Source organism: Salvelinus fontinalis, chromosome 35 (assembly GCF_029448725.1).
Source record: "Salvelinus fontinalis isolate EN_2023a chromosome 35, ASM2944872v1, whole genome shotgun sequence".
NCBI classification, from domain to species: Eukaryota; Metazoa; Chordata; class Actinopteri; order Salmoniformes; family Salmonidae; genus Salvelinus; species Salvelinus fontinalis.
In genome coordinates this window covers 3,951,522-3,979,149 of record NC_074699.1, presented here as the reverse complement: position 1 = coordinate 3,979,149, position 27,628 = coordinate 3,951,522, and the positions used below count along the sequence as shown (strand labels likewise).

General features: G+C 43.7%; 1 protein-coding gene and 1 pseudogene across 1 annotated transcript; both read right to left on the bottom strand.

Annotated features, from left to right (window-relative positions):
- On the bottom strand, positions 1 to 27,628 carry LOC129834264 (DNA damage-binding protein 1-like). The gene is made up of 26 exons (XM_055899103.1): positions 27,475 to 27,628; positions 26,372 to 26,520; positions 25,978 to 26,094; positions 25,600 to 25,821; positions 25,179 to 25,293; positions 24,840 to 24,937; positions 24,500 to 24,658; positions 23,939 to 24,022; positions 21,252 to 21,471; positions 17,306 to 17,381; positions 14,574 to 14,682; positions 13,081 to 13,259; positions 9,867 to 10,027; positions 8,881 to 8,988; positions 8,023 to 8,230; positions 7,634 to 7,729; positions 7,345 to 7,456; positions 6,662 to 6,785; positions 6,309 to 6,473; positions 5,760 to 5,854; positions 4,946 to 5,116; positions 4,425 to 4,534; positions 3,559 to 3,728; positions 2,614 to 2,716; positions 743 to 866; positions 1 to 521 (listed from the first exon to the last, which is right to left on the bottom strand). The coding sequence occupies exons 1-26, from the start codon at positions 27,533 to 27,535 to the stop codon at positions 438 to 440; spliced, it is 3,420 nt and encodes a 1,139-aa protein (XP_055755078.1). The 5' UTR covers positions 27,536 to 27,628; the 3' UTR covers positions 1 to 437.
- LOC129834989 (5S ribosomal RNA) lies at positions 1,501 to 1,609 on the bottom strand (annotated as a pseudogene).

The following is a 27,628-nucleotide window of genomic DNA, read 5'->3' as shown; positions in this document are numbered from 1 at the left end:
TACACAGTACTAAAGCAACCTTTATTAAAATAAACATGGAGAAACGCCAATGACAAAATAGCTAAGGTATCGTTATCTAACTTTAGTGGATCTCTGTCGAATCCATGAGTCATCTTTCCTCGCACTGCAGCGATTTGGCTGCCGCCCCCCCCCCTCTCTCCTCCATAACGTATGGCCTTCTAACCAGTCCCTCTGCTTGTCATCGTTATGGTCGATAGGCCATTTTGTTTATCCAAGCACCTGGGAAGAATTGAGGTGGAATCAGATTTAAAAAACATTGTCAATTCATTTGAAGTCCGGAAGACGGTCATGCAAACACCTTTTTATTTATTTATAAGTATTTACAGAGCTCTAGCCAGCCCTCCCCCCGGTTCCCTCCCTCCCTCAACCCCACTCCCCTCCCCTCCGTAATGGCCGGAGTCTGAGTGGGAGGGGGGCTAGTGGATCCTCGTCAGCTCCTCCACAATCTTTATGACCTCGTCCACGGTGGCCTCGCGCTTCATGCCGCTGCCGTCGTCAATCTGAAATGCAGAAGAGGGTGTTATTTCAGCTCACTGGCCCAGTAGTTTGCATTAACCCACACAGCTATGGGACACATGCATCTAAGTGGTACCTTTATCAAGCGTCACTGCATTCCAAGAAGTGTGTGTGAGCGAGCGAGCTCGTGTGTGAGAGAGTGTGTGTGTGAGAGAGTGTGTGTGTGAAAGCGTGTATGTGTGAGAGTGTGTATGCGTGTCCGTACCTGTAGCGTGCTGACCACCTCCTGCATCTTGGCGCGGCCCAGGTCCAGGAAGCTCTCGATGAGGTCTCCGTCGATGAAGCCTGTGGCCTGCTCAGTCTTACGCTCCGTATGGAAGGACCTCCAGGTGCCAGAATCAAGGAAGACAAATAACACACACACACAAACACATCCCTACAGCAAAACCACTCCTCTTATTGGGAACTCTGTCCTTTTGAATACCAGAACCTGCATTTTTGGGGGTTTGAGTACTCATAGAATGTTCACTCTAAAATATGAGCACCTGTACTGAATAATTTAAATGAGTAGCAGCCCCTGAAATGAGAACTGGCACCTTTTTCAAAGGAAAGTAGAGTGTAAGTGATTTTAGACCACTATAAGAGTCTCTCAGACATGTGATTCTTAGGGCTGGCACCATTACTGTATAACCGTGAAACTGACGGTTATGGATGGACACTGTCTTGAAAATAAAACAGTCATAAGAATGAACCGCTGACTGAAGACGGGAATTTGTGCGGTTGAGTCCGCTTCTGTGGTAACATGGACTCCTAACATGATGAAACTTTGTTGCTCCTTGCTGAAACAAGCAAGTGTTGTAGCAAACAAGTCTTTGGTTGCCTAGGCAACAGCCCCTCCCTGCAGCACAGAAATAGTGAACAGAAGTCAATAAAACGGGCTTGGAAGCTCTAACCCTTGCAATTTGACTGGTAAAATGATGAGTACACGCAATGGCTGCCTGGTATTGTTTTCTTTTCTCTTTGAGCTTACAGCACCTGGTATTCCTAGGTGGTCTCCCATCCAAGTACAAACCAGGCCTGACCCTGCTTAGCTACTGAGATCAGGTGTGTTCGGGGTGGTATGGCCACAAGCATATTTTCTTTTACTCAATTTTCTCTCCGAATCTTTGGCTCATCGCGGCAACTTCCAAATGAGCTCGTGAGATGCGAAGGTTGAGTCATGCATCTTCCAAAACATGACCTGTACTTATCACACAGACCTGAAGTCAGCTGCACCAATGTTTCGGAGGAACACCGTTTGACTGACGACTGAAGTCGGCTTGCAGGTGCCCGGCCCTACCACAAGGAGTCACTCAAGCACGATGAGACAAGGAAGGCCCTCCGGCAAAACCTTCCCCTACCCCGGTCAGCTCTGAGCCAATTGCGCACTGTCCTATGGGGCTCCCGGTCACAGGATCAAACCCCAGGCTGTATTGGCGCCTCAGCACTGCAATGCAGTGCTTTTGACCGCTGCGCCACTCACTGGTATTGTGATGCAATAATTTCCATGGTAATGAAGAATGTTGATTCAAATGATGTTAACTGATGTGGCTCATGGAATAGAATGTCATTTTTGTAATGTCAGTTGAGTTTAAATCAACAAATCACAGCACATATTGATGGCTACACTTCCTGCTTTGCGCCTCGCAATGGCCACCCATTATGCTATCATTGACTTGAATTGGGACGCCTGTTCTATTCATTCTATTTGTATGGCAGCACCTGCAGTTAGGAGCGAAGGAGTGCCTATTCCAATGGTTATTACAGTGACAGCGGTCATTTGGCTGGCCAATTACCGTTATCCAAAATTCCAAGGCCGTCAACCCTACTGTTACTTCCCCGTATCACATACACACGGCTACTTGTCAACTTCAGGCCGTCGCTTCATTCACGCATGACACGGTAAAACACGGGGCCTTGTCATTCATTTATGGGCTAGGCATGTTAAAACAACCAGTACCATTCTGACAGCGAACGTCGAGGTCGGTGGTACCAAGTTTTGCCACCCATGACAGTGGTGGCTCACCGGTTCTGAAAAGGCACTTTCAATGTGATACATAGGGGCAGGTCCACACACACACCAGAAGGAAAGGATATAAGCTGTGCTCGATCTTGCCCACGCTCTTGATGACCTTGTTGAGTCGGTTCTGCAGGTCCAGCAGCAGGCTGTACCAGCCCTCGGACAGAGAGGTCACAAGACCTAGAGACATAAGACGGATGGCTTGTCATTTATGGGAGAAAATAAAAGGAGAACCGAAATAGATATGTGCAGATCGATACGCTGGTGGTGCTCGCCACTCATACCTAGTGAAGGAGAAAAGATGGAAGATGAGAGGGAATTTGAGTGTGGGTTGTCTGAGGGAAGGTGACATTTTTTTTTCTCTCTCCAATTTGTGCCTACTGAACATGTTGTCGTCCACGAACACAAATGTGTTGTGCACCTTTTTACGGGGGTTATAGTCATTGCAGAACTTCAGTGAATACTCCAATCATCATTCCCCTTTCTTTATTACCACAGCTATGAAAGAAATTGAGAAAGTAAATTGACTTTGATTTTGGAAGTCACTTGGAAATGACTAGCAGATGCGTCCCCTCTCCACTGCTTCCCACCTCTCATCCTTAAGATGGGTGCTTATGTGGCCGGGGAAAATCTGTAGAGCGCACCGCTTCGCTGTAACAGTACATAGCCTTAAAAAAAAGACAAGGGAATTCGGGACCTTGAAATCGGCATCAGTACTGGTTCAGTAGGCACCAGGAAAACAACATTTTGAAACCCAAGTGCTGTTACAAAAACATGTCGAATAAGAACACAGATCTCTCTCTTGCGGTCTCAAAATGTTTTGTGCTAATGCATACTCTACAACCCTGGGGTGTATTCATTACGGCAAACTAACAAACCATAGCTAAATGTTTCGCAATGGAAAAAAACAAGTGTTTCTTATTGTACAAATTCAGGTTAGGCCCTCCCTTGTTTCATCCCGTTTGCTTCCATTTGGTTTCTAGTGAATACACCCCTGGCATGTGGCACTGGTGGGCCATTACCGATCATGCCGTTGACGGTGCCGAAGAGCACGGAGCCCTGCGTGGGGGTGGAGCTCTCGCCCAGGTTCTGCAGCACCAGTGACCCATGGGAGAAGACGTTGACAAACTCCCCCAGGTGGAACACGCCCACCTCCTGGAGGTGTTGTCGCTCCTCGTCTGTCGTGGCCGCGCTGCCAAGGGAGAGAGAGAGAGGGAGAGAGCTCAACTTCTATTTTGGTCCTAATTATTTCATGCTTTGGCAATGTGTACCCATTCATTTCATTCTAAAAAAGCTACATTTCAGAGAGTCGAAAATATTACACTTTTTGTGCTAATTATTGTACCCGTTTATTTATACATTTCTGCTTTGGCAATGTGTACCCATTTATTCCATACCAATAAAGTAGCATTGAATTTATTATAATTGAGAGAGAGAGAAAGCGAACGATAGAGGCAGGCAGAAAAATATAAAATGGGGAAAAGCAATAGCAACAGATGTAGATGAGTGGCAATGAGTAAGAAAAAAAACGAGCGCGTGAGGGAAGAGGTAGTAAGAAATAAGATGGTGACAAACAGAATGCAAATTTGACGTCTGAAAGTGAAACAGCACGGGAGGAAGAACGAGGGAGAGGAGACAGAAACGGTGGCATCAACAAACACGTGAGAGAAAGATGGAATTCAATGGAATTCAGTGATCATGGATGATTAACATGACGGCTTATGGATGATGGCGGTGAGAGAGTGAGGACATGTCTAGGCCGGGCTCCATCTCAATGAGTCTTTCTGCGATTCTACGCATGCTACTTATTTGCCTCCTAAACCGTATTAGAGGTCTCTTTCCTTCTGAGGCGAGGGGATTCCAGAAAGAGGTCAAGACTCCACCTCACCTGTCTTTTTGACACACAAAGAGGTTGAAGGCATTCTCCGCCCCCAGGAAGTTGTCATCGTCCAGGATCTCCACAGCACTCATCCAGTTGGGATTGAAGTCACGGGCGATCTGGGAAGAGTGACAGGTGAAAAGCAGGCGTATCACCAGTGCCTCAATTCAATTCAATAAACTTTATTCATCCAAGAGGTGCAATTATTGATAACAAACAATGGTTCCAACTCATCACAAGTGTTTGGTGTCGAATCCTCCTTGATAAAGCCCATGAGAAATGAGGGTGACAAAATAAAAGCATTCAAATCTATATTTTGGAGGATGCTGTATTCCAAAGGGGAAAAAACCTGTCTATGAGCAAAATCAAACAAATCGTCATTTAGACCTTATAAAGCCTGTCCCCAGTCTGTGCTCCAATTCTACACACTCCTCCTCGAAGTGTGGCATTGAGCACATCCACCATCCTCTTAAGGGAAAATGGTGGAAAATTGGGACACCGGCAGGGTCTTTCTTAGTATCATTCCTTACCTCCTCAAAGTTGCCCTCCATGGGTTTATAGGCCAGCAGCAGCACAGACCTCATCAGGTCTCCCACCAGGATGAAGTCTCCTTTGGTCTTCAGGTAGAGTGCCATGATGTTGTTGTAGTGGTTACACTCGGTCCTCAGCTCCTTCTCAGCGGTCCACTCGTACAGACGCACCTGGGGCGGGCGCACATTGATGATGCGTTGATATTGACATGCGCAGTTGTCGAGGAGCACAGTCCGGACGCTGCAGTGTAGTTTCGGAGTAACGAGGACTCGAAAGCACCACGGTTGTGTTTGTAGGAGACATGCATATCATACAATTACAAGAAATACCCCCTTCAATGTTCCTTCAGATTCCAACGTTCCATTGGAAAGAATACTACTGGATAGACATAAATGATCCCTAACACCCTTTCCGTATGGTTGTGGGTCCCATAACTACAGTTTCACTGTGGCAGCCATTACGGGTCAGTACGGTCCATTGTAGGTGAAGCACGGAATTTGACAAGGCAGCAACACGAAGGTGTTTAACTCATTTTAACGTCAGGATTGAGAAATAAAACTTAAAACGCGGAATGTCTCCTTTAATTTTCTTCGTTTCTTTATGCCAAGTAACATGGGGCGAATCCTAACTTTCCCTTAAATCAAATATTCACTTAATGATGCATTAATGGCAATGAGAGACATCGTGAAAGTTTTAAAATTAAGTGGACGTAAACATTTTCCCTCCATGTGAGTATCTACAACTGTAGCCTGTAAAACAGGAGCTGGCCTTAAAAACATCCTACTTTCAAACCATCAAAAGTGAAATGCTCACTGTGCTGTTGATGCTGGCCAGCAGTTTGCCATTGAACTCCACCATGGAGTAGACGGCTCCCTTCACCTCCTTCTCTGCAACCGTCTGCAGCTTACCTACACAGAAGAAGAGACATAACAATCGGGGTCAGGGCTAGTGCTGCAGTAGCCTGAAATCCAAACGGATATAATTTGTTTCACTGTGAATGAAAGGTGAAACTGAGCATAATGGTTTGGATTCCAGGCAATTCTTTGAAACAAATGGAGAAAAGCAGCACATCAGTTTGGTTTTCAGGCTCGCGTTACAGCTCTCTGATAGAGTGAACAGATGCTGTGAAATACTGAGTCATTCATCTTCACGACTGAGATGATTATCGATAGCTATCAAGGGAGGAAGAGGCGTGGAACGAGTGAGGAAAAGACGAGGGGAAGAAAGAGACTGTAGAAGAAAGTGTGAGGGAGCGCGAGCAAAAAAAGACGAGGGGGGTGAGAAAGAATAACAGGAGAAGAATGATGGGAACGAGAGAGCGAGACCAATGAGAATGGAGGAAAGACAAAGGTTAGCCCTCACCGTCAGTGTAGTGGAAGACGATGATGCGACCTTGCTTGGGTTCGGCCTCCTCTGGGTAGACCATTGCAGTGCCAACGATAAAGTAGACCGAGAGGTCCCTGCCCAGGCGACAGGACACCATGCTGAGGGCGTACTCACTCTGGAGGAACTGGTGGGCGTGGAGCACTGGGAGGACGAACACACATGTGAAAATCACACAATACAGGACAAATCTCCACAAAAAAGGGAGATTTTTTTGTGCTCCTCAGAAGTACAATCAACAGCTTATCAATCACCAGTACAATCACCATTATTTAACTCACTTCAAAATGTTCTCTTTAATCAAGACGTTTTTAAAGGGGGGGGGGACTTACCTTCGAACGTGTGTTGGTCGACCACCAGGAGGCTGTGCACCTCCACCTCCTCCCCGAAGGAGGTCTCGTGTGGGGAGGTGCTGCTGGGGAACAGCTTACTGGAGCTCACACTGCTAGACAGAGCCTGGGGAGAGGTAGGGAGAGAGGAGATATGAAAGGCAGAGAAAGTGGGAAAATATGAAAACCCAGACTATGCACACCCACAAGGCTAGGGGAAAAAGGGAGTAGGTTCTTCCTCACCTACAAGTTCTTGTAAATAATGATTTTTTAAATCTTTTCTTGTTTTTTGTGCAATAAATCTAGACTAAACTAAGTCATCTGGACACATTGTCAGCCAAGCGATGTGCACCACTACCATTCAAGGCATTCCCCCCCCAAAAAACATAATTGCACTAAAACGGCTAAATAAAATACAGTAACTCTCTGAATGCTGATGCTTCAGTTCATATAGAGCGAAGTTTGCAGATATTTCCGGACTGTTCTTCTACAAAACACGCAGTTGCACTTAAGTCCCGATGCATCATGAAAACACAGTTGAATACGGGAAACAAGGCTCATGGCCCATTTTCAAAAGGTCTTAAACTGTGATCAGCACTCCTACTCTGAGAATATTTATGACTACAGGCCCCAGAACAGGAGATCTTGGCAGTGGTACACTGAAATACCAGATGGTGTGCAGCTACCTGAGTGCTAGCGCTGGGACGCACTGCTGCCGTGGTCCCGCTGGCGTCCTGCATCTCCACGCGGCTGGACAGCACCCCAAAGCACTGAGACACTTCCTGGTAACAGATCCTCCTGAGATGGGGAGGGAGCAAGAATAAAGTAGAAAAATAGGAGGGGGGAGTGAGTGAGAGCAGAAAGAGTAAAAAAGAAACTGAAATAAATATTTCACTCTTGATTTACCTGAGGGTAAATCCATCGGATAGATATACTTCTACTCTAACTATTTCTACTGGTGTTGCTCCCTCTTACCTGGGAGACTCGTAGAGGGGAACGGTGCGAATGTGGAGCTTCTGGATCTCGTCGATGGTCCCGATGGTGAGAGTGCTGTTGTTGGCCAGAGCCAGACTGCCAAAGACACAGAAACGCAGGTTACAACCACACACCAACAACAGATAAGTACCATATTTATTTCTAGCTTCGCAATCATTCCTGTTCTTTCTTTAGTCGTTGAATGAGAAAAATAATCAACATCTCCTCTCCACCACTTGCACTGGTCTGAAAACACAGGACAGATGACAGGGGGGGGGGGGGGGGGGGTTCTGTTTAAACCTGTTGAATTCGTCCCACATCAGTCCAAAACGGAGAAGAAGTGCTGAGGATGCCACTTTGGACTATTGAGCCGCACGCGACTGACTAACCTGTCGGGGTAGCCCTCGGAGTTGAGCGGACACATGTAGTTGACCTCCTTGAGGTTGACATTGGAGAAGACCAGCTTGTGGTTGGAGGAGTAGATGACGGTGGGCCGGTCGGAGCAGGCAAACACGTTGGAGGTGGACAGGGAGCGGAAGGTCCTCAGCACCGTGGGCTGGGTGCCCAGAGTCACCTTCTTACGCTCGCTCAGCACGCCTGTTGGCAACACAACAGGGTCAATGCCAACAGTTTAACAATACGTTTGCAGACCTGCCAGGGGTAAGTGCACTTTAAAGTCTGTCTATTCAGGAGATAAGGGGAAATTCCAATCCAAAACCCTTTCCATTTTTAATACACACCGAGTGTCAATAACATTGGGAACATCTGCTCTTTCCATGACATACACTGACCAGGTGAATCTCTTATTGATGTCACGTGTTAAATCCACTTTAATCAGCGCACATGAAGGGGGTTGTGTATTTGTCCCATTCAGAGGGTGGAGTCAACATGGGCCAGCATCCCTGCGGAGCGCTTGACACCTTGTAGAGTCCATGCACTGACCAATTGAGGCTGTTCTGAGGGCAAAGTGGGTGTGGGTGCAGCTCAATATTAGGAAGGTGTTCCTAATGTTCTGCACACTCATTGTATTTCTAATGAAGAGTTCGACATTTTCAATACATTTTCAGAATTCTGAAGCAGAATCGAACTGCATCTGTGAAGACACAATGAACAGCCTCCTATTTGACACATCTTAACCTAATTTGTTCAATCAATGAATTAGATGACGGTGCAGTTAACTGTCTGGAATTTTTATTAAAATTGGACTCAAACGGCAACAGAAGTATGTGTTTCTCCAGCAGCCTGACCTGAGGTCAGATCCAGGCCGAAGTAGAAGAGCGCTCCGTCTCCCAGGGCACACAGCAGGTAGTAGCTGGCCTCGAACGTCGTCATCAGGATGGAGCGAGGGATAATTTCTGTACACAAACACACACAAAATCGCGTCAAATGTGTGAAAAGCTTCAGAATAGCAGCAGAATTCCACTGGCAATTCAAAACAACTATTATTCATCCTGCGAGAACAAATAAGAAGGCATTGACAGCTAGGTCCCACAATAACATCTTCCACGCGGTTGTGCAACATTGCAAATGGATCTAGGACGTGTGGAACCAGCAGTAGAGTGCTTCTGTCCCTTAGGATTCCCTCCCCAAGTTACACAGGCTTTGAATAGGAGGGGTTTATAAACACATCCAAAGATAATAACAGGAGGACAAAGAGAATGTCGAATACAGAGAATGTGTGGCCAATTCTTTGCTGCTCCCAATAATGATATCCTTATAAAAATGTTGATATTTGAGAAGCTTTATTATTAAAACACCATGTGCGGGAGCAACAAAACAGTGGGCGGACATTAGGGATGGGCATTTGAAAGAATGTCTGGGTTCGAGTACTCTGGAATATAATTTTGCATGCTGGCGTGTTAGAGTGAAACGGGGCTGCAATAACAGTTGCTCCAACTACTGGTTGTTGACACTCAACTGAAAACTAAACTAATATTTTCAATGACAGACTCCTAACAACAAACACATCTTAGCATTAGAAATGTTGCCAGTGCTTATAAATTGAACCTGCTAAATAGTTGCATTTATTAAAATGTTGTCAATTAATAGTTACCAAATACAAAACCTTGAACCGCGTACTCGTACCCATCCCCAGTGGGAAATTGGCTTTTTCTCAAAGTTACACAGACTTACCTGGCTACACAAAAGGTTCAAATCAGTTGCTCCATCTATCCATCCATTCCTCCCTCACTATCCCTTTAAGTACACTGTTGAATCTCCATCCACCTCTCACCTCCTCCGAGCATCTCCTTGTGCAGGGCGGTGAAGCAGGGCAGCTTGAGGACCCGGGCCGATATGTCCGTCCACAGGCCCACGGCGCAGAGGGGCGACTCTCCGCCCTCCCCCAGGGGCGTGATGTCTAGGCAGGCCACCTCATGCTCCATCTCCACCGTGCTGAAGGGGGACAGAGAGAAGGGCATAGGATTTGATTCATTTTTGTATTCAATTATTTCAACAAAACAAATGACTAGCACTAATATTTATTTATTTTTTACTCCAAATACAAACAACTTACAGACACACACAAACAACGACTACATCTCACCTTGCCAGACCGGCATGCTCACCCCCCCATTCCTAATGTCTGCATTATACGCCTTAAACTGTACCAATTTGTTTTTCCTCGGTCGCCCATGCGACTTCAACAATAAATCATTGGATTTTTCCATTGTGTTAATGATGCCGGATTGATTTCTAGGTTTTTATTATACGTTTTTTCAAGATGCGTGAAGAAGAGAATAGTCCAACCCATTGGGTATCTCACTACATCCTCATATGGGATTGGCTTTATGAAGTGCTTTTATAGGTGCTCAAAAGCACTGGCTTTTGCTACAGCTCAGCATCAACAGTGTTTGCTGGACCAGACCACATTAGTAGAGCCTTCCTTGGCCAGCAGTGTAAGACTAGCTCGGGCATGGTGATGGCCTGTAGAGCTGACTCCAACTGGGTTCAATGTGGTGTGTGTGTATGTGTACATACAGTGCATTTGGAAAGTATTCAGACCCCTTCACTTTTCCCACATTTTGCTACGTTACAGCCGTACTCTAAAATTGATCAAATAATACTAAAGTAATGTGGCAAAGCAATTCATTTTTTTTGTCCTGAATACAAAGTGTTATGCTTGGGGCAAACAATACATTACTGAGTACCACTCTCCATATTTTCAAGCAGAGTTGGCTGCATCATGTTATGGTTATGCTTGTAATCGTTAAGAAATGGGGAGTTTTTCAGGATAAAACATTTTTTTGAAGAAAGAAACCGAATGGAGCTAAGCACAGGCAAAATGCTAAAGGAAAACCTGGTTCAGTCTGCTTTCCACCAGACACTGGGAGATTAATTCACCTTTCAGCAGGACAATAACCTAAAACAAGGCCAAATCTACACTGGAGTTGCTTACCAAGGACACAGTGGACTGATTTCTACCTTGGAAACAGTTGTGCACACTTTCCAGCCAATCATAATACAGTACCAATTAAGTACCAGGTAGAAACTAAAACCAGTTGTGCATTCAGCAGGACTCACGATTTTGGAACGTTCGTAGAGAAATATGTTATGTAGAACAAGGAATCATGTTGGCTCTATTCATGGCAACTCAATGTGGCGCAGCCCTTGTGGACTTACGGGCCTGAGTTCTGCACCCCTGCTATAGAATAATGACATTTCCAAATGAATGCTTTAACCGACAGAATATCTTATTGTCAAAATGAATATATTGCCATGGCTGAATTTTTGTAGTTTAATGCTTCCCTTGTCTCCCCCTTCTGGCTAATGGGGTAAAATCCAGAGCGGTCTCAAAATGTATATGGCAAGGTAAGCGAGATAAAAGTAACAAACTTAAAGAGAGAAAGACATAGGAGGACTATCCATATCATACAACTTTAAATTGTATTTCCAGGCACTAGCATTTCGTCCCATCCTAAATTTGTTTAGACATGATTATTCTACCCCCCACTGGCTGAGTATGGAGAGAAATATGATGTCTCCTATTGCACTGGAAGAGGAGGTCTTAATATCCCTTAAACAATGTTAAACTACGCTTTATTATTGCTCACATCATTTCTCTTTAGCACAAACTTGAAAAACAATGTAACTGGTAATCGAAATGGCATGCTCATCGTCAATAATGCCTTGCGATTTGGAGGGCAGCATTTTGCACCCCCCCCCCCACCAATGTTTCACATGTGGAATCCGTACCCTTGCAGATATCACGGATAGCAATGGTTTGAGGACATTCAAAGATTTGTAAGACAACACATTACCAGGTAACCCCCCCCCCCCCATATATTTTAAACTTAAGTCAGCTATGTTGGCCTAAGGAGTAGCTTGTGAAACGCAACTACCGGTACTGAACTATCCAATTATGGAATTTATAAATAATTTATCTAGGCTCCCAAAAGGACCGATCACTATAATATATAAAAATATAAAAAAAAACTTTTGGAAAGCTCATATGCTGAGCTAGCCAATAAAAAAAGTATGTTCCACAGATAAGTGATTCTGAACAACCCTTAACTGGAACAGAATTTTGAAAAATACAACCTTGGCATCCCGTAATACGAACCATCAATCATTTAAAAAGTTTGTTCACAGACCGTATTTAACACCAAGGAAAAGTTTTAGAATGAAAATGGTCCCAACTCCCAACTGTTCACTGTGTCCCCTAAATCAGATAGGCACATTCCTTCAAATTATGTGGGAGTGCCTTGCAGTTAAACGCTTCTGGGACAAAGTTACAAAATTCATTTCAAAATGAGTTAATGTAAATATTCAATGCGTTGCATCTGCTGTGTTACTTGAGATGATAGCTCCGTGAATCCTTGAATATCCTAAAACCCAAGGCCAAATCTACACTGGAGTTGCTTACCAAGAACACTGTGAATGTTCCTGAGTGGCCAAGTTACAGTTTTGACTTAAATCTACTTGAAAATCTATGACAAGACCTGAACATTTTAGTCAAGCAATGATCGACAACCAATCTGACAGAGCTTGAAGAATTTTGAAAATAATAAACGGGCAGATATTGCTCAATCCGGGTGTGGAAAGCTAGAGATTTACCCAGAAAGACTCACAGCCGTAATCACTGACAAAGGTGCTTCTACAAACTATCGACTCAGGGTTGTGAATGACATTTACTTACTTATATTTCATTTTCAATACATTTTCAAAATAATTATACAGAAATGTTTTACTGTCATTATGGGGGTATTGTGTGTCGATCAATTTACACACAATACCCGATTAATTTAAATTATTTTGAATTAAGGCTGTAATAAAATGTGGAGTAAGTCAAAGGGTATGAATACATTCTGAAGGCACTGTCATTTCTTCTGTTGATTTAACTTTAATTCACACGTATTTACAAATCAGTTGGTATGGGGCTCACCAAGTCTCTGGTGCTGTTTAACAACACTGTAAATAAAGTCAAAATGGATTTGAGTTGTGTGTACCTGATCTGTTTGAGTTCCCCAGAGAGGATCTGGAGATAGTAGAGGGCCCGGCCCACGGCCAGCACCACCTGGGAGGAGTTACATGCGGCCAAGCTGATGTTCCGGCCCTGCGGCTCCTTCCACTCAGAGACCAGGGCCTTGCTGTCCTGCATTACCAGACGCACACCGCCTGTCGTGATCTGAATCACACACACAAACATAAATATATCAGCACCTTTGTACGATTCACTATTTGAAAACTTTGTGTTCACACGTGTATTTGTTTGATTCAGAACAGCACAAAAAAATAGATCATTAAATTTTTCAAAGTAAAAAATGGTGTGGATTAAATTATTCAAAATTCGAATTCATTTGGTTTATGGCAAGTGATTCTTGTTTATGTGTAATTTCTCACTTGTGGTAAGTGTCAGGTGCCTCTTGGGTAAAAAAAAAAGCCATTCAATCAGTTTTGCAGAGAAAACAGAAGATTCTGCTCCAAAGAAAAATTGAAAGGGTGCCCTTGCATTTGTGTGTGTGCGTGGCACCGGTTTGTGCGTGTGCGTGTCTGTGGCAGACGCACATGATGGAGCAGTGACTGTCTGATGAAGAACGGGCTGTCTTACCGTAGTGAGCTAGGTTATAGGCCTACATCATGGGCTGGATAAAAGCAGTCTGCAGTACTGGATAACAATTGCTAAATTTGCCTCAAAATAATAGAACAATAAATAATATCGTTTGTCCCATCTCTCATAAAGCTGTGATTGAAAATAGCCTATTCCTAGGCCGAGGCAATCGACTTTCATTCTTGTTATTTTTGAAAGCCACAACTTCAGGACATCTTCTTGGTTCGAATATTTGGGAAATAAGCTACTGTTCATAACTAACATATATTTTATCATAGGCCTTGTAGGAGGACAGGTTATTGGCCATTTGGTTTTCAACCTCTCGTGGAGGAATTTTCCCGGCCAGCATGGAGCCCAAATCCAGATGTGCAAAGCTGATAAGACATACCCGAGATGACTCAAAGCTTTAAACGCCGCCAAAGGTGCTTCTACAAAGTAATGACTCAGGAGTGTGAATAGTTATGTAAATTAGATATTTCTGTAATTCATTTTCAATAAAATAGCCCCAAAAATATAAAACATGTTTTCACTTTGTCATTATGGGGTATTGTGTGTAGCTGGGTGAGAAAAACAATCAATTTAATCAAATTTGAATTCAGGCTGTAACAACAAAATGTGGAATAAGTCCAGGGGTATAAATATTTTCTAGGCACTGTATTGCGAATCAATACTGAGATTGTATTGCGTTTCGATGTTCCAAACATATTGCTCACCATACGTCTGCCTCAGAGGGATAAGAGGGCCATGAGAAAAGTTCTGATCAGTCATGGAAATAGGAGTTTGTGCAGGTACAGCCAATTAGCGAAAAAAATTATATTGCGATAGTCAAAGTTATACCATATATTGTCAAAAATAGTATCCCAATATGTATGTGTGTGTGTTTGTGTATACCTGGATGAGTTGCTGGTGGGCCACGTTGCCACAGTAGAAGGTCTGCAGGTTGTCCACAAAGCCAGGCAGCTCAGTCTCCTCCACCTCTTCCCCGCTTAGCATCAGCACCCTGAGGACACACACAAACACAGAACAACTTATTATATACGGAACCAAAATATAAAAGTGTTGGTACCATGTTTCATGAGGTGAAATAAAAGATCCCAGAAATGTTCCATATGCACAAAAAGTTTATCTCAAATTTTGTGCACAAATTTGGAATGTCCACCAGAGCCATTGCCAGAGAATTTAACGTTCATTTCTCTACCATAAGCCGCCTCCAATGTCATTTTAGAGAATTTGGTAGTACGTGTGGAGAAGTGTGCTCTTCACGGATTAATCACGGTTCAACTGTGCCGGGCAGACAGCGTGTATGGCATCGTGTGGGTGATCGGATTGCGGATGTCAACTTTGTGAACTGAGTGCCCAGTGGTGGCAGTGGGGTTATGACATGGGCAGACATAAGCTACAGACAACGAACACAATTGCATTTTATCAAAGGCAATTTGAATGCACAGAGATACCATGAAAAGATCCTGAGGCTCATTGTCCTGCCCTTCCAGAAGTCACTTGACCCAACAACAACGGTCCGTAACACCATCGGCCAAAGGGGTGACTGAAAATGAGTGAAGAACAGAGATGAAGCTCGTAGATGGAGCGAGTGTCACAGTCAAAGTGCCCGGCAGGCTGTGCGGTGCTGGGTTTTAAATCATCGTGGGCTGCAGAGCAACTCTGCTGTCCTCAGAACTTGATCATTATACACCGATTCCCATTTTTACCTCATCCTCCTCTCTTATTAGGCCTAGGCTACTATATGTGTTGTTGTAGGTTGCACATTGCTGGAATAAATATACGGAAATCGGCATCGGCCAACTATGCATTTCTTTCATTAGCATTCCTCAGCTGTAGCCTAAGTTTCCTTTTGACTCATTTGATTTCTCCATCGTGGTATTGTTGGCTCAATTTCACTTCTTGTGGCCTAAAATATGTCACTCAAAATAAACATGAGAATAGTATAGTCTCCAAATTTCATAATTATTCACATTTAAAAGCTGCAAACTTTAGGACATTAAATACTTTTAGAATATCTCAGAAAATACTCCTCATGACTATAATTTTGTCTTAATTGTTTTATGATATTTCAGTTAGTAGGATTAGGCTTTTGTTAATTTCACATATATATTATTCTCTTGCTTTGTGTAAATATAACATGAATTGAAATGTGATATAGCAAATAGGAATATAGGCAATTTACTCAGAATGCCTAGCACGCACTGCCCTGTGGCAGTGCCGCCGCCTGATCCGATTATGATCAGAGTAATTGTTTGATGTTGTGATTTTTAACTTGTCCATTCGGACAACTGAAATCTACATTCTGGTTGTACAACTATTTATTTCACTTACCATGGACAAGCGGACAAAACTTAAATGTTGAGCCCTGCATTCAACCGCTGCCATCACCTCATGTTTCAGCATGATAACGCACAGCCTCATGTCGCAAGGATCGGTACACAATTCCTGGAAGCTGAAAATGGTCTGCACACTCACCAGATACGTCACCCATTGAGCATGTTTGGGATGCTCTGGACTGACGTGTATGACAGCTTGTTCCAGTTCCGGCCAATATCCAGCAACTTTGCACAGCCATTGAAGAGGAGTGGGATAACATTCCACAAGCCATAATCAACAGCCTGATCAACTCCATGCAAAGGAGATGTGTCACGCTGCATGAGGCAAATGGTGGTCACACCAGATACGGACTGATTTTCTGATCTACGTTGCTACTTTTTTTTTTTTTAAAGGCATCTGTGCTCCTAGTCATGTGAAATCGATAGATTAGGGCCTAATTCATTCATTTCAACTGACTGATTCTTAAATGAACTGTAACGCTTTGAAATTGTTGCATGATGCATTTATATTTTTATTCAGTGTAAATAAGCAATTTACATTTTAAAAATGGCTGGCTCACTCAATATGATTGGCTTTCAGGCATGTCAATCATTTGGCTTTTCCAACCAATAAGGATGCTTGGACGCAATGCAGGGCTCCGCCCTAGACACCTCAAGTTAAAGTGTTTACATGCCGTTGCAAGAAAGAGGAAGTGCTGATCAACTGGTCACACGCTGTTTCCTAACTAAGTGTTGTGTGAGTCCATTGCAATAAGAGTAGTTCCGTTATTATTATTGCCACAAGTGTTTATTGAGTGCAACTAGCATAATCATTATTGGACCAAGTGTCCAGTATGGGCCCCAACATGTTCTGACCAGACAGCACTATAGTGGGAAGATCTTAGTGAATCAGTTTAAGTGTAATAGTAAGTGAGGACATTCACAGTAAACTACTCAGACAAGATCCAGCTTCCCGATATTTCATGGTCCTAGTATTCGCCGGATTTAGCGACCAACAGCTTCTTTATGCATTTGATAATTTCAACCTTTGTAAACTCCTTATATTGTTATAATTGGTATAAAAATCAATCCATGTCAACAATGTCTGACACTCGAAATTAAATAAATGTTTTGTTTTGTCTGTGTATTTTCCCTTTTGTTATAATAGGTGTCAAATCAACAACTCGATCATATAAACAAGATATGGTGGCATTAGGCAAGGCTTCACCAGATTGGACAGGGGGTGATTGCATTGTGGTGAACACGTGCAGAACCTTTCTATAAGGCCACCACTGGTTGTCTCACCTTGTCTGGCCGACGAAAGACAGGACCAGCATATCGTCTGTCTCCCTCCCAGCCTCCGAGCGAAGGGGCCACAAACCTGGGAGGACAACAACAACAAAATATGGAGGAAAATAAACGTCAAGTGTTCCACTGAACTAGAAGACAAGCAGCACTCTATCTAGGTGGTGTTTCATTAGGGCAAACAGAAAATGTTTCAAAGTATTTTGCAACAGAAAACAATAATGAGATTCTTATTTGGACTACTATTGGATTAAGTCCAGGTAGTCCCTCCCGGTTCTAGTCTGTTTTCTTCCATTTAGGTCCCTAGTGAACAGGACCCTGAACTAGAAAGGAGTCAACGCTGTAGCTTAATTGATCTGTGCCGTGGCCACAGTCCTGGTGGGCCCAGATAGAGAACAAAAACCATCTGGGCCTCAATTGCCCAAGTAAACTAATTGCGTCTCATCAGCGTGTTCAAGAGTAAGAGGCCGATAAAAAAAAAAAAAAAAAAAAACGACAATCATAAACGGCAAAGATTATTCAGATGCAAACAATATGGAGAAAATCCCACTGAAGCCCCATTTCCATTGGCACTTTGAAGTCAACCCAGGTTGGGCTGGCCTTGGTGGGTTAGCTCAAATTGCATTTCCCCTGCCTGCAGAAATGATGTCATGTTGCTAGGTAGCCAATATGTGACTGCAGCTGGTTTCGCTAATGTTGCTAGCTAGCATGACGTTGAAGAATTTAATTCACCCTCACCATGCTGTAACTAACATTATCCCATACTCCTGACAGTGCCAGCCAGACTCAGTGCCATGTATTTAGCTTGCTGATGTTAGCTAGCTAGCTAAACGGTTAGTGTCTTCGCTAGCATAACAGGCTAGCCTCTTAGATGTGATGGGAAAATGTAGATTTCCGCATAAATCGACATACCCAAAAGTAACTGCTATTCATGTGTAATTACATGATTCTGACGTGCCAAAACTTGTGTATTTGGGAAAAAGACATCTGGGAGATGAGGAAATTATTAGAAGAAATGAGTTACATAGTTCAGAATACACAAGATCAAGCACACACAAAATAAAATAAATATTTTGAAACCAATCTTTCATTGACAAGCTATAAGTGAATTATTGATGCCCAAAGCTGGAATAACATCACATGGCTTCCACAATGTGAACAATATCAGAAGAAAATGGGATTGATAGACCTAATGAGAAATGGGCAGATATCTTAGTAAGTGGTGTCAGGTGTGGTCACGGGACATTTCCAAGTGTCCCTAAACCTCTCCAAAGTGGCACATCTGTAAATGAGATCATCCCTAACTGCTATTTGTTAAGTATAAAAACACAATTGCTACCATATCAACCTCACTCAAACATTGTGGTGATGTTATGTGGTATCAAGGGTACAAGTGTCCCAATGTGGTAATTGTACTGTTTTAGCACACTGGATGTGCCCAAAAGCGATTGTTCACTATAGAAAACTACATTTCTAGAACAGCAACCTCTCTTAAACATTGTGGTGGTGTCAAGGGACACACAGAGGATATCCAAGTGTTTATCAGATTTTTCATAAACAAAGATAGTCACTCGGACATTCGATGTTGCCATTAAGTCATTCATCATCAGATACCATTGGCAATAGGCTACATTTGTTCCTACCAACCTAAGGATTAATGTCACACCCCCCCAAGTAGCTATAGCTCAAACACAGGCCAAATCGAAGCTTATCTTGTAAGATGTTTAATGTTAGGTTAAAACGTTGTGTAAAATCAATATTTTGTCTCTCGGGGCTGGTGATCAATAACGGTAGGTCACAGGCAGACAAAAAAAGACATCCTCGTGATCTGTGGAGTCCCAGCTTTCGGTGTGAATCAACGTATTCCGTGTGCATTTCGTTAATGCTTCACAACTCTAACCGGATTGTAGGTAGCAACCATCTTGAAATTAGGTCATCGGCACAGCCTGCCCTTATACATTAGTATGCTCATATATGGTAGTTTTTTTAATTTCACCTTTATTTAACCAGGTAGGCAAGTTGAGAACAAGTTCTCATTTACAATTGCGACCTGGCCAAGATAAAGCAAAGCAGTTCGACACATACAACAACACAGAGATACACATGGAGTAAAACAAATATACAGTCAATAATACAGTAGAAAAATAAGTCTATATACAATGTGAGCAAATGAGGTGAGATAAGGGAGGTTAAGGCAAAAAAACGCCATGGTGGCGAAGTAAATACAATAGAGCAAGTAAAATACTGGAATGGTAGATTTGCAGTGGAAGAATGTGCAAGGTAGAGATAGAAATAATGGGGTGTAAAGGAGCAAAATAAATAAATACAGTAGGGGGAGAGGTAGTTGTTTGGGCTAAATTATAGATGGGCTATGTACAGGTGCAGTAATCTGTGAGCTGCTCTGACAGCTGGTGCGTAAAGCTAGTGAGGGAGATAAGTGTTTCCAGTTTCAGAGATTTTTGTAGTTCATTCCAGTCATTGTCAGCAGAGAACTGGAAGGAGGAGAGGCAGCCAAAGGAAGATTTGGTTTTGGGGGTGACCAGAGAGATATACCTGCTGGAGCGCGTGCTACAGGTGGGTGCTGCTATGGTGACCAGCGAGCTGAGATAAGGGGGGACTTTACCTTGCAGGGTCTTGTAGATGACCTGGGTTTGGCGAGTATGAAGCGAGGGCCAGCCAACGAGAGCGTACAGGTCGCAGTGGTGTGTAGTATTTGGGGCTTTGGTGACAAAACGGATGGCACTGTGATAGACTGCATCCAATTTATTGAGTAGGGTGTTGGAGGCTATTTTGTAAATGACATCGTCGAAGTCGAGGATCGGTAGGATGGTCAGTTTTACAAGGGTATGTTTGGCAGCATGAGTGAAGGATGCTTTGTTGCGAAATAGGAAGCCAATCCTAGATTTAACTTTGGATTGGAGATGTTTGATGTGAGTCTGGAAGGAGAGTTTACAGTCTAACCAGACACCTAGGTATTTGTAGTTGTCCACATATTCTAAGTCAGAACCGTCCAGAGTAGTGATGTTGGACGGGAGGGCAGGTAGTGATCGGTTGAAGAGCATGCATTTAGTTTTACTTGTATTTAAGAGCAATTGGAGTCAGTAGTAAGTCACAGTAGTAAGACACACCAATGATTTTAACGCACAGATCAATAGCCAAGATACTCAGCTTTCTGCAGACACCCTGCCTTTGCAGATAGGGGCTACCGTTCTAATACCAGACTGAATTACATTTAAAAAATCTAATAGGGTCCCCAAATATATGCGATTTACATACAAGAGGCTAGCTAGCTAGCTTAATTCCAACCTTGCTTACCATGGCATTGGCTATTAGCTAGCTAGCTAACCAAGCAAACCAGACGACAGGTTTGATATGATGTAGCTAACGAACATTAAATACGACCTGGTCAGCTAAAATTCCTGCTAGCACACGTTAGCTAGTTTCAACTGATTTGCAAGCTAATGCTTTAGGTAGCTGGCATTCTAGGGCTGACTGTTCTCCTAAAAGTTTGTGTGGTGCAAAAATGAATGAAGGATCCAGCTATGGTGGTAACTCGTGTCATGTCTGACTACTGCATGTCCATGTGCTAGCTGACAGCAACAAGCCCAGACAAGCTAGCTAAATGTTGCGTCAGCATCCAGCAGTGATCAGCTTGGTGGTTGTGTAGTAACGGCGTCACCAGCCCGGATTCTAATTGAGCTGGCACCAGTTGTGAAACTGGGCTGGCCTGGGTTTCCCTCCACCCAGCTTGAATTTGACAATTCCATTCAAGCCAGCTCGAATTTGGCCCTAATGTATCAGAGGTAGAGGAACTACCATATATTGCTTATACCAATTCAACTCCTTCAGATCTTCAAATGTCCAGGGGGATAGGGGCTAGGGGTTGATTGGGTATTTGTCCAGAGAGCAGCGCACCCCCCCCCCCCCCAGAGGCCCTCCTACTGACCTTTGATCCCTGGCAGGTCGATGCTGGCGTGCTCGTGGATCCCGATACCATTCCGGATGATCCTGAGGGAGCCCTCCTTGAACGCTCCAGAGCAGGTGACCAGCTGGCCCTGTCCCTGTCTCTCCAGGTCCACCACACACATGTCCACGATGGGCCCCAGGTTGGTGAAGGTCTCCATCACCGCCACGTACGACCCTGAGTCGTTACTGTCCACATTGAGCTGGAGGGGAATAATCATTTCCATTACAAGCCATAACAATAATGTGACAACTCCAGATAAATAACAAGTGGACTTTGACCATACTTATTTTTCTTTGAAACAAAGGGGATGATGTCCACCACTCAGTACAGAAAATAATAGTGATGCTTGCTTATCCTTTCTTATACTCTTGAATTTCAAAACTGGTTTGATCTGTACCTTTTGATTACTGGGCAATTTTTATGTTACCTTTATTTAACCAGGTAGGCCAGTTGAGAACAACTTCTCAATTACATATGCTACCTGACCAAGATAAAGCAAAGCAGTGCGACAAAAACAACACAGAGTTACACATGGAATAAACAAACATACAGTCAATAACGCAATAGAGAAAATCTGTATACAGTGTGTGCAAATGAAGTAAGGAGGTAAGGCAATAAATAGGCCATAATGGCGAAGTAATTATAATTTAGCAAATTAAACACTGGAGTGATAAATGTGCAGATGAGGATGTGTAAGTAGAAATACTGGTGTGCAAAAGGGCAGAAAAACAAAACAAATATGGGGATGAGGTAGGTAGTTGGATGGGCTATTTACAGATGGGCTGTGTACAGCTGCAGTGATCGGTAAGCTGCTCTGACAGCTGATGCTTAAAGTTAGTAAGTGAGATATGAGTCTCCAATAAAGGTCTGCCGATTAATTAGGGCCGATTTCAAGTTTCCATAACAATCGTAAATCGGTATTTTTGTACACCGACTTGGCCGAATTTGAAAAATATTTTTTTACTCCGTTAATTAACTAGGCAAGTCAGTTAAGAAAACATTCTTATTTTCAATGGCGGCATAGGTGGGTTAACTGCCTTGTTCAGGGGCAGAACGACTGATTTTTACCTTGTCAGATCGGGGATTCGATCTTGCAACCTTCCGGTTGCCTTCTAACAAAGACCGTAATTAATTTGCCAGAATTTTACATAATTATGACATAACATTGAAGGTTGTACAATGTAACAGCAATATTTAGACTTAGGGATGACACTCGTTAGATAAAATACAGAACGGTTCCGTATTTCACTGAAAGAATAAACGTTTTGTTTCCTAATTGATAGTTTCTGGATTCGACCATATTAATGACCAAAGGCTCGTATTTCTGTGTGTTATTATGTTATAATTAAGTCTATGATTTGATATGTGATAGAGCAGTCTGACTGAGTGGTGGTAGGCAGCAGCAGCAGGCTCGTAAGCATTCATTCAAACAGCACTTTCATGCGTTTGCCAGCAGCTCTTCCCAATGCTTAAAATATTGAGCTGTTTATGACTTCAAGCCTATCAACTCCCGAGATTAGGCTGGTGTAACCGATGTGACATGGCTAGCTAGTTAGCGGGGTGCGCAGGGTATGTTTGGCAGCATGAGTGAAGGATGCTTTGTTGCGAAATAGGGAGCCAATTCTAGATTTAACTTTGGATTGGAGATGCTTAATGTGAGTCTGGAAGGAGAGTTTAAAGACTACCCAGACACCTCGGTATTTATAGTTGTCGACATATTCTATGTCAGAACCATCCAGAGTAGTGATGCTAGTCAGGCGGGCGGGTGCGGGCAGCGATCGGTTGAAGAGCATGCATTTTGTTTTACTTGCATTTAAGAGCAGTTGGAGGCCACAGAAGAAGTGTTGTGTGGCATTGAAGCTCGTTTGGAGGTTAGTTAACACAGTGTCCAAAGAAAGACCAGATGTGTACAGAATGGTGTCGACTACGTAGAGGTGGATCATATAATCACCAGCAGCAAAAGCGACATCATTGATATATACAGAGAAAAGAGTTGGCCCGAGAATTGAACCCTGTGGCACCCCCATAAAGACTGCCAGAGTTCCGGACAACAGGCCCTCCGACTTGACACACTGAACTCTGTCTGAGAAGTAGTTGGTGAACCAGGCGAGGCAGTCATTTGAGAAACCAAGGCTGTTGAGCCTGCCAATAAGAATGCGGTGATTGACAGAGTCGAAAGCCTTAGCCAGGTCAATGAAGACGGCTACACAGTACTGTCTTTATCAATGGCGGTTATGATATCGTTTAGGACCTTGAGCGTGGCTGAGGTGCACCCGTGACCAGCTCGGAAACCAGATTGCCTAGTGGAGAAAGTACGATGGGATTCGAAATGGTTATCAATGATCTGTTTGTTACTTGGTTTTCGAAGACTTTAGAAAAGGCAGGATGAATATAGGTCTATAACAGTTTGGGTCTAGAGTGTCTCCCCCTTTGAAGAGGGGGATGACCGCGGCCGCTTTGAATCATCCCCCTTGTTGTCTGCAAGTGCTATAGTACACTCTACCATACTCAAAAAGCACCTTGTAAAAACAGTTTTCTGGAGCTGTACAATTTTTACCCATTGGGGCGCGCAATTGTTTTCTTCTCATTTATGTTTTATTGTTAAAACCAACACTTTACGGGGGTTACATTCAGAGGTGTTTCCTATATGACCGGTCCAGCCTTACCTTGACCAACTGAGAGTCACCCAGTCTGGAACCCACAAACACCACACCGTTGTCCAGGTAGGTCAAGCACTCTGCAATGGACGTCTACATGGGAGGGAGGGAGGGAGGGAGGGAGGGAGGGAGGGAGGGAGGGAGGGAGGGAGGGAGGGAGGTGTCATCAACTTACAAAAAGTGCCCGGTGTACACTACCACATTTTTTACAATACACACTCAAGGATAATTCTGCCATTGAGACTCAATTGTGTAATGCAGATGTTGAATGTGAAATAGGAAAGAAGCAGAGAAAATGGAGAGTTCAAGAGAGACATCATTGAAAGCAAGATATGAGATGACAGAGCCAGATAAAAAGAACAAGAGATCATAGGGAAACAGAAAAAGCAAGAGAGACATTAGAAAGAACAAGAGAGAAAGCTTTATATGGAGAGAAGGACAGATAAAAAGAACAAAAGACAGAGACGTTGAGAGGAAATGAGACAGACCACAAAAAAAGAGGAAACAACCAGAAACACAGAGCCAGGGAGACAGACCACGAGAAAGAGACAGAAGGCCTACAACACGTACCTCTCCAAGCAGCTCGACGCGGAGGTCCTTGAGCACCACGGCCCCGTCCATCAGCTCCTCCTTCTCCAGCAGCAGCATAAACAGGCGGCCCTCCATGTCCCCCAGCAGGTAGCGCGAGCCGTTGGGGTCCACACGGTTGTGACAGACAATGGTGCTTTGCTGTTGGGGAAAAGGGAACAGAGGTGGTGGATGAGGGGAGTTTCCCTCTGATCTCCGTAAAGTGCTTTGAGCATCTGGAGAAGTGACGTACTCTATATCCAATTCATCATTGCTATGAAGGTGCATGATGCTGGAAAAGAGTTGAAAGACTCTGCATTGTTTTGACTTAGGTTGACCTTACCTTGATGGTGGGAGGTGCGATGGCCAAGTATTTATCCCCGTTGTGGTAAGTGATCGATTCTTGTCCAATGATTATAGCCCCCCCAAATGGTTCTGGGACTAAAACAGATAGACAAATACATAAACCACCAAGTCAAGCGACCAACAAGGGAGTCACATTCAAATACGCTAGAAGAGGAAGAAGTAGAAGAGGACCCTTGGGCACTGCAGTTCCAGTGGAAGTAATCTTTAAACACTAATCTAAGAGTTTCGGACATCAGAATAGAGTAAATCTCATGAGGATTGGATCACGGCCCTGATAACCATTGTCTAAACCTGCCTGGACATGATATTTTCTCACCTGGGATGACCATAGAAGCCTCAGCCTCCACGTTCTCCTGTTTCCACGGCCCCTTGTTGAACTCCTTCTCCCTCAGCGACACCTCGTAGGTCTTTACATGCCGTCCCTGAGGGTCCTACAGCACAAACACACAGATACAATCAGACTGACACTCGCAGATATTCACACAACATTTCTGCTAACTAAAGCACACATTCCCCCTTTCACCGGACAAGCACTACTGTCTCATATACACATCCCCTCTGACGCCCCAATGATCTCTCAAACAGCATGAAATTTCTACTCGTGCATTCTTACTCGTGCCCCCTCAACATACACCCATATAAATGCATACACACAACCACTCCAACATTGTACCCCTTTCATCCACCACTTCCTACCTGTCCCTCCCCCACCCTATTTTACCTCCTCTCCTCCCTACCTGATAGATGAAGCAGACTGTGGGCGCCTGACAGCCGTACAGGAAGTGGACGTCGATGACCTGCAGCTCCTCCAGGCGGATGTTGAAGGCCTTGAGTTCTCGGTTCTCCCGGTCCAACGGGATCACCTTGAATAGGCCGTCGTACAGCCGCAGGCCGATCATGCGGCACTCAGGGTCTACAATGCCGATGATGCCCGTCTCCGAGGGACGCCCGATGCGGTCCTATTCAAAAATAAATAAGTTGGTCATGTTAAGAGGAGTTTCACAGCATCCTATTGTTTCAGTCTGCAGAGTATTCCTGTTGTAGTTATGCAGAACATACTTTGATCTCCAACAGCTCAAAGACACTGGCTATGCTCATATTTATTTTTCTCCTACCTGCACGTTGCCGTGGGCGCGGGTGATGATGTCGATGCTCTCCCCATTCTGTTTGTACTCCAGGATGCAGGCGTTGTATTTGGCAGTGAGAACGAACAGCAGGTCCTTGCTTTCGCCCTGCAGTCAAAACAGACAAAAGGTTCCTCTCCAATGAAGCCAGTGAAAACATATGTCCATGTTCAAGTTCGGCATAAGTTTATATGTATGGCAGTTACAGAAAGAAACCAGGGTCTTGTTCAGACGGGCACACCGTAGTGGAACCTTCTGCAATGTAAAACATAATTCTGTGTTCTTATTTAACAAGTTCAGGTAGTACCTCCCTGTTTCAAAATGTCCTCTCTCTATTGAAATGACTAACATGCACACACAAACATACAGGTAGTAGTAGACTCACCTTTGGCCTGAAGAGCTCCATGACGGCGATCTTGCCGTACATGCCCACCTCTTTGACAGGCCGGAGCCCTTCCGCTGTGACCACATAGATCTCCAGGCGTGTGTTTTTAGCTATGAGCAGATTCAGGTCCTCCGCAGAGGTGAAGTGGCCTGGAGAAGAGAGGGTGGTCTAGTCAGTCGGACTAACTTTTTCTAATAGTTAAATGAGTAGTTCTTGGGAGTGCTTTCCGTATGACTAGCAGATCTCGTTCCTGTATTTTGAAAAGGCACATTTCTGGAGTTCAAGTATTTGTTTTTCTATCTACTAGGAATACAACTGGCATACTTGTCTAGCTAAGCAAACCATTTTTACTCACTAAATATGCACTGTATTGATAGCGTGATTTATTAAATTAATAATATGGGATTTGTTTGTCAGTGTCATAATGCCTTAAATTAAGTTTTGTTTTTAATCACACGTGATTTTAACCTAGAAAGTAATACATTGAATAGTTTGCTAGCTATCACCAATCTTTTGGCAATCAAATAAATGCAGGCAGTTAAAGGATAACGTTAGCTAACTAAGTAAATTGCCCTACATTCGTAACTATGCAGTGTCCCTGATTGTATAATTTGCCAATTTATTATTTAGGTGGACATATTGACTGGCACAGTGGCCTGTCTGCTACCTGTGTAATTTAGCAACACTGAAGTTCCAAACCTGTCTAAGACTCTTAGCAAACTGTTAAACAAGAAGCTAATAGCAATCCAATTGACTGACGTTAAGTAGCAAACAAATTGACATCAACAAACAGCTAAAGATAGCTAGCGTTGGCTTCAACACATCCTGGCTGAGCAGGAGTACCCACTGACTCGTGCTATCTTGTGTTCACTTGAATGGCAATTGATAACTAGCCATATGATATGTCGATGCAAACCACATTTCCCATACCGTGGATGGTTATTCAAAATTGCTATTTAATGGACTTGATAGACATGCTGGCAAAACAATATCAAAGGGGGCCTGGCCTGCAAGTGCCTGTAGCTTGGCTTCTCGCGCGGGAGCTTAACGTTTTAGTGGATGAGGTGCGCGAAGCTAACAAGAAACAAGAACAACACATTTACCGGTGATGCAGGCATTGACTGCCGTCGGTTTCTGCGCTGTTACCACGTAATTATACGACATGGCGTTACAGGACAGAATAAGAACACCAGCGAAATTGTATCAGTCCTTCTCAAGTGTTGAAACCATGGATATTAAAATTATTATTAAAAAAAA

Bases quoted from the DNA above. Each gene is read 5' to 3' on its own strand.
- LOC129834264 (XM_055899103.1), bottom strand. From the start codon at position 27,535: ATGTCGTATAATTACGTGGTAACAGCGCAGAAACCGACGGCAGTCAAT. The intron at 24,938-25,178 runs GTGAGAAAATAT...TATCTGTTTTAG, and splicing joins GGCTTCTATGGTCATCCCAG to TCCCAGAACCATTTGGGGGG. The intron at 21,472-23,938 runs GTAAGGCTGGAC...ATTCCCCTCCAG, and splicing joins GTGACTCTCAGTTGGTCAAG to CTCAATGTGGACAGTAACGA.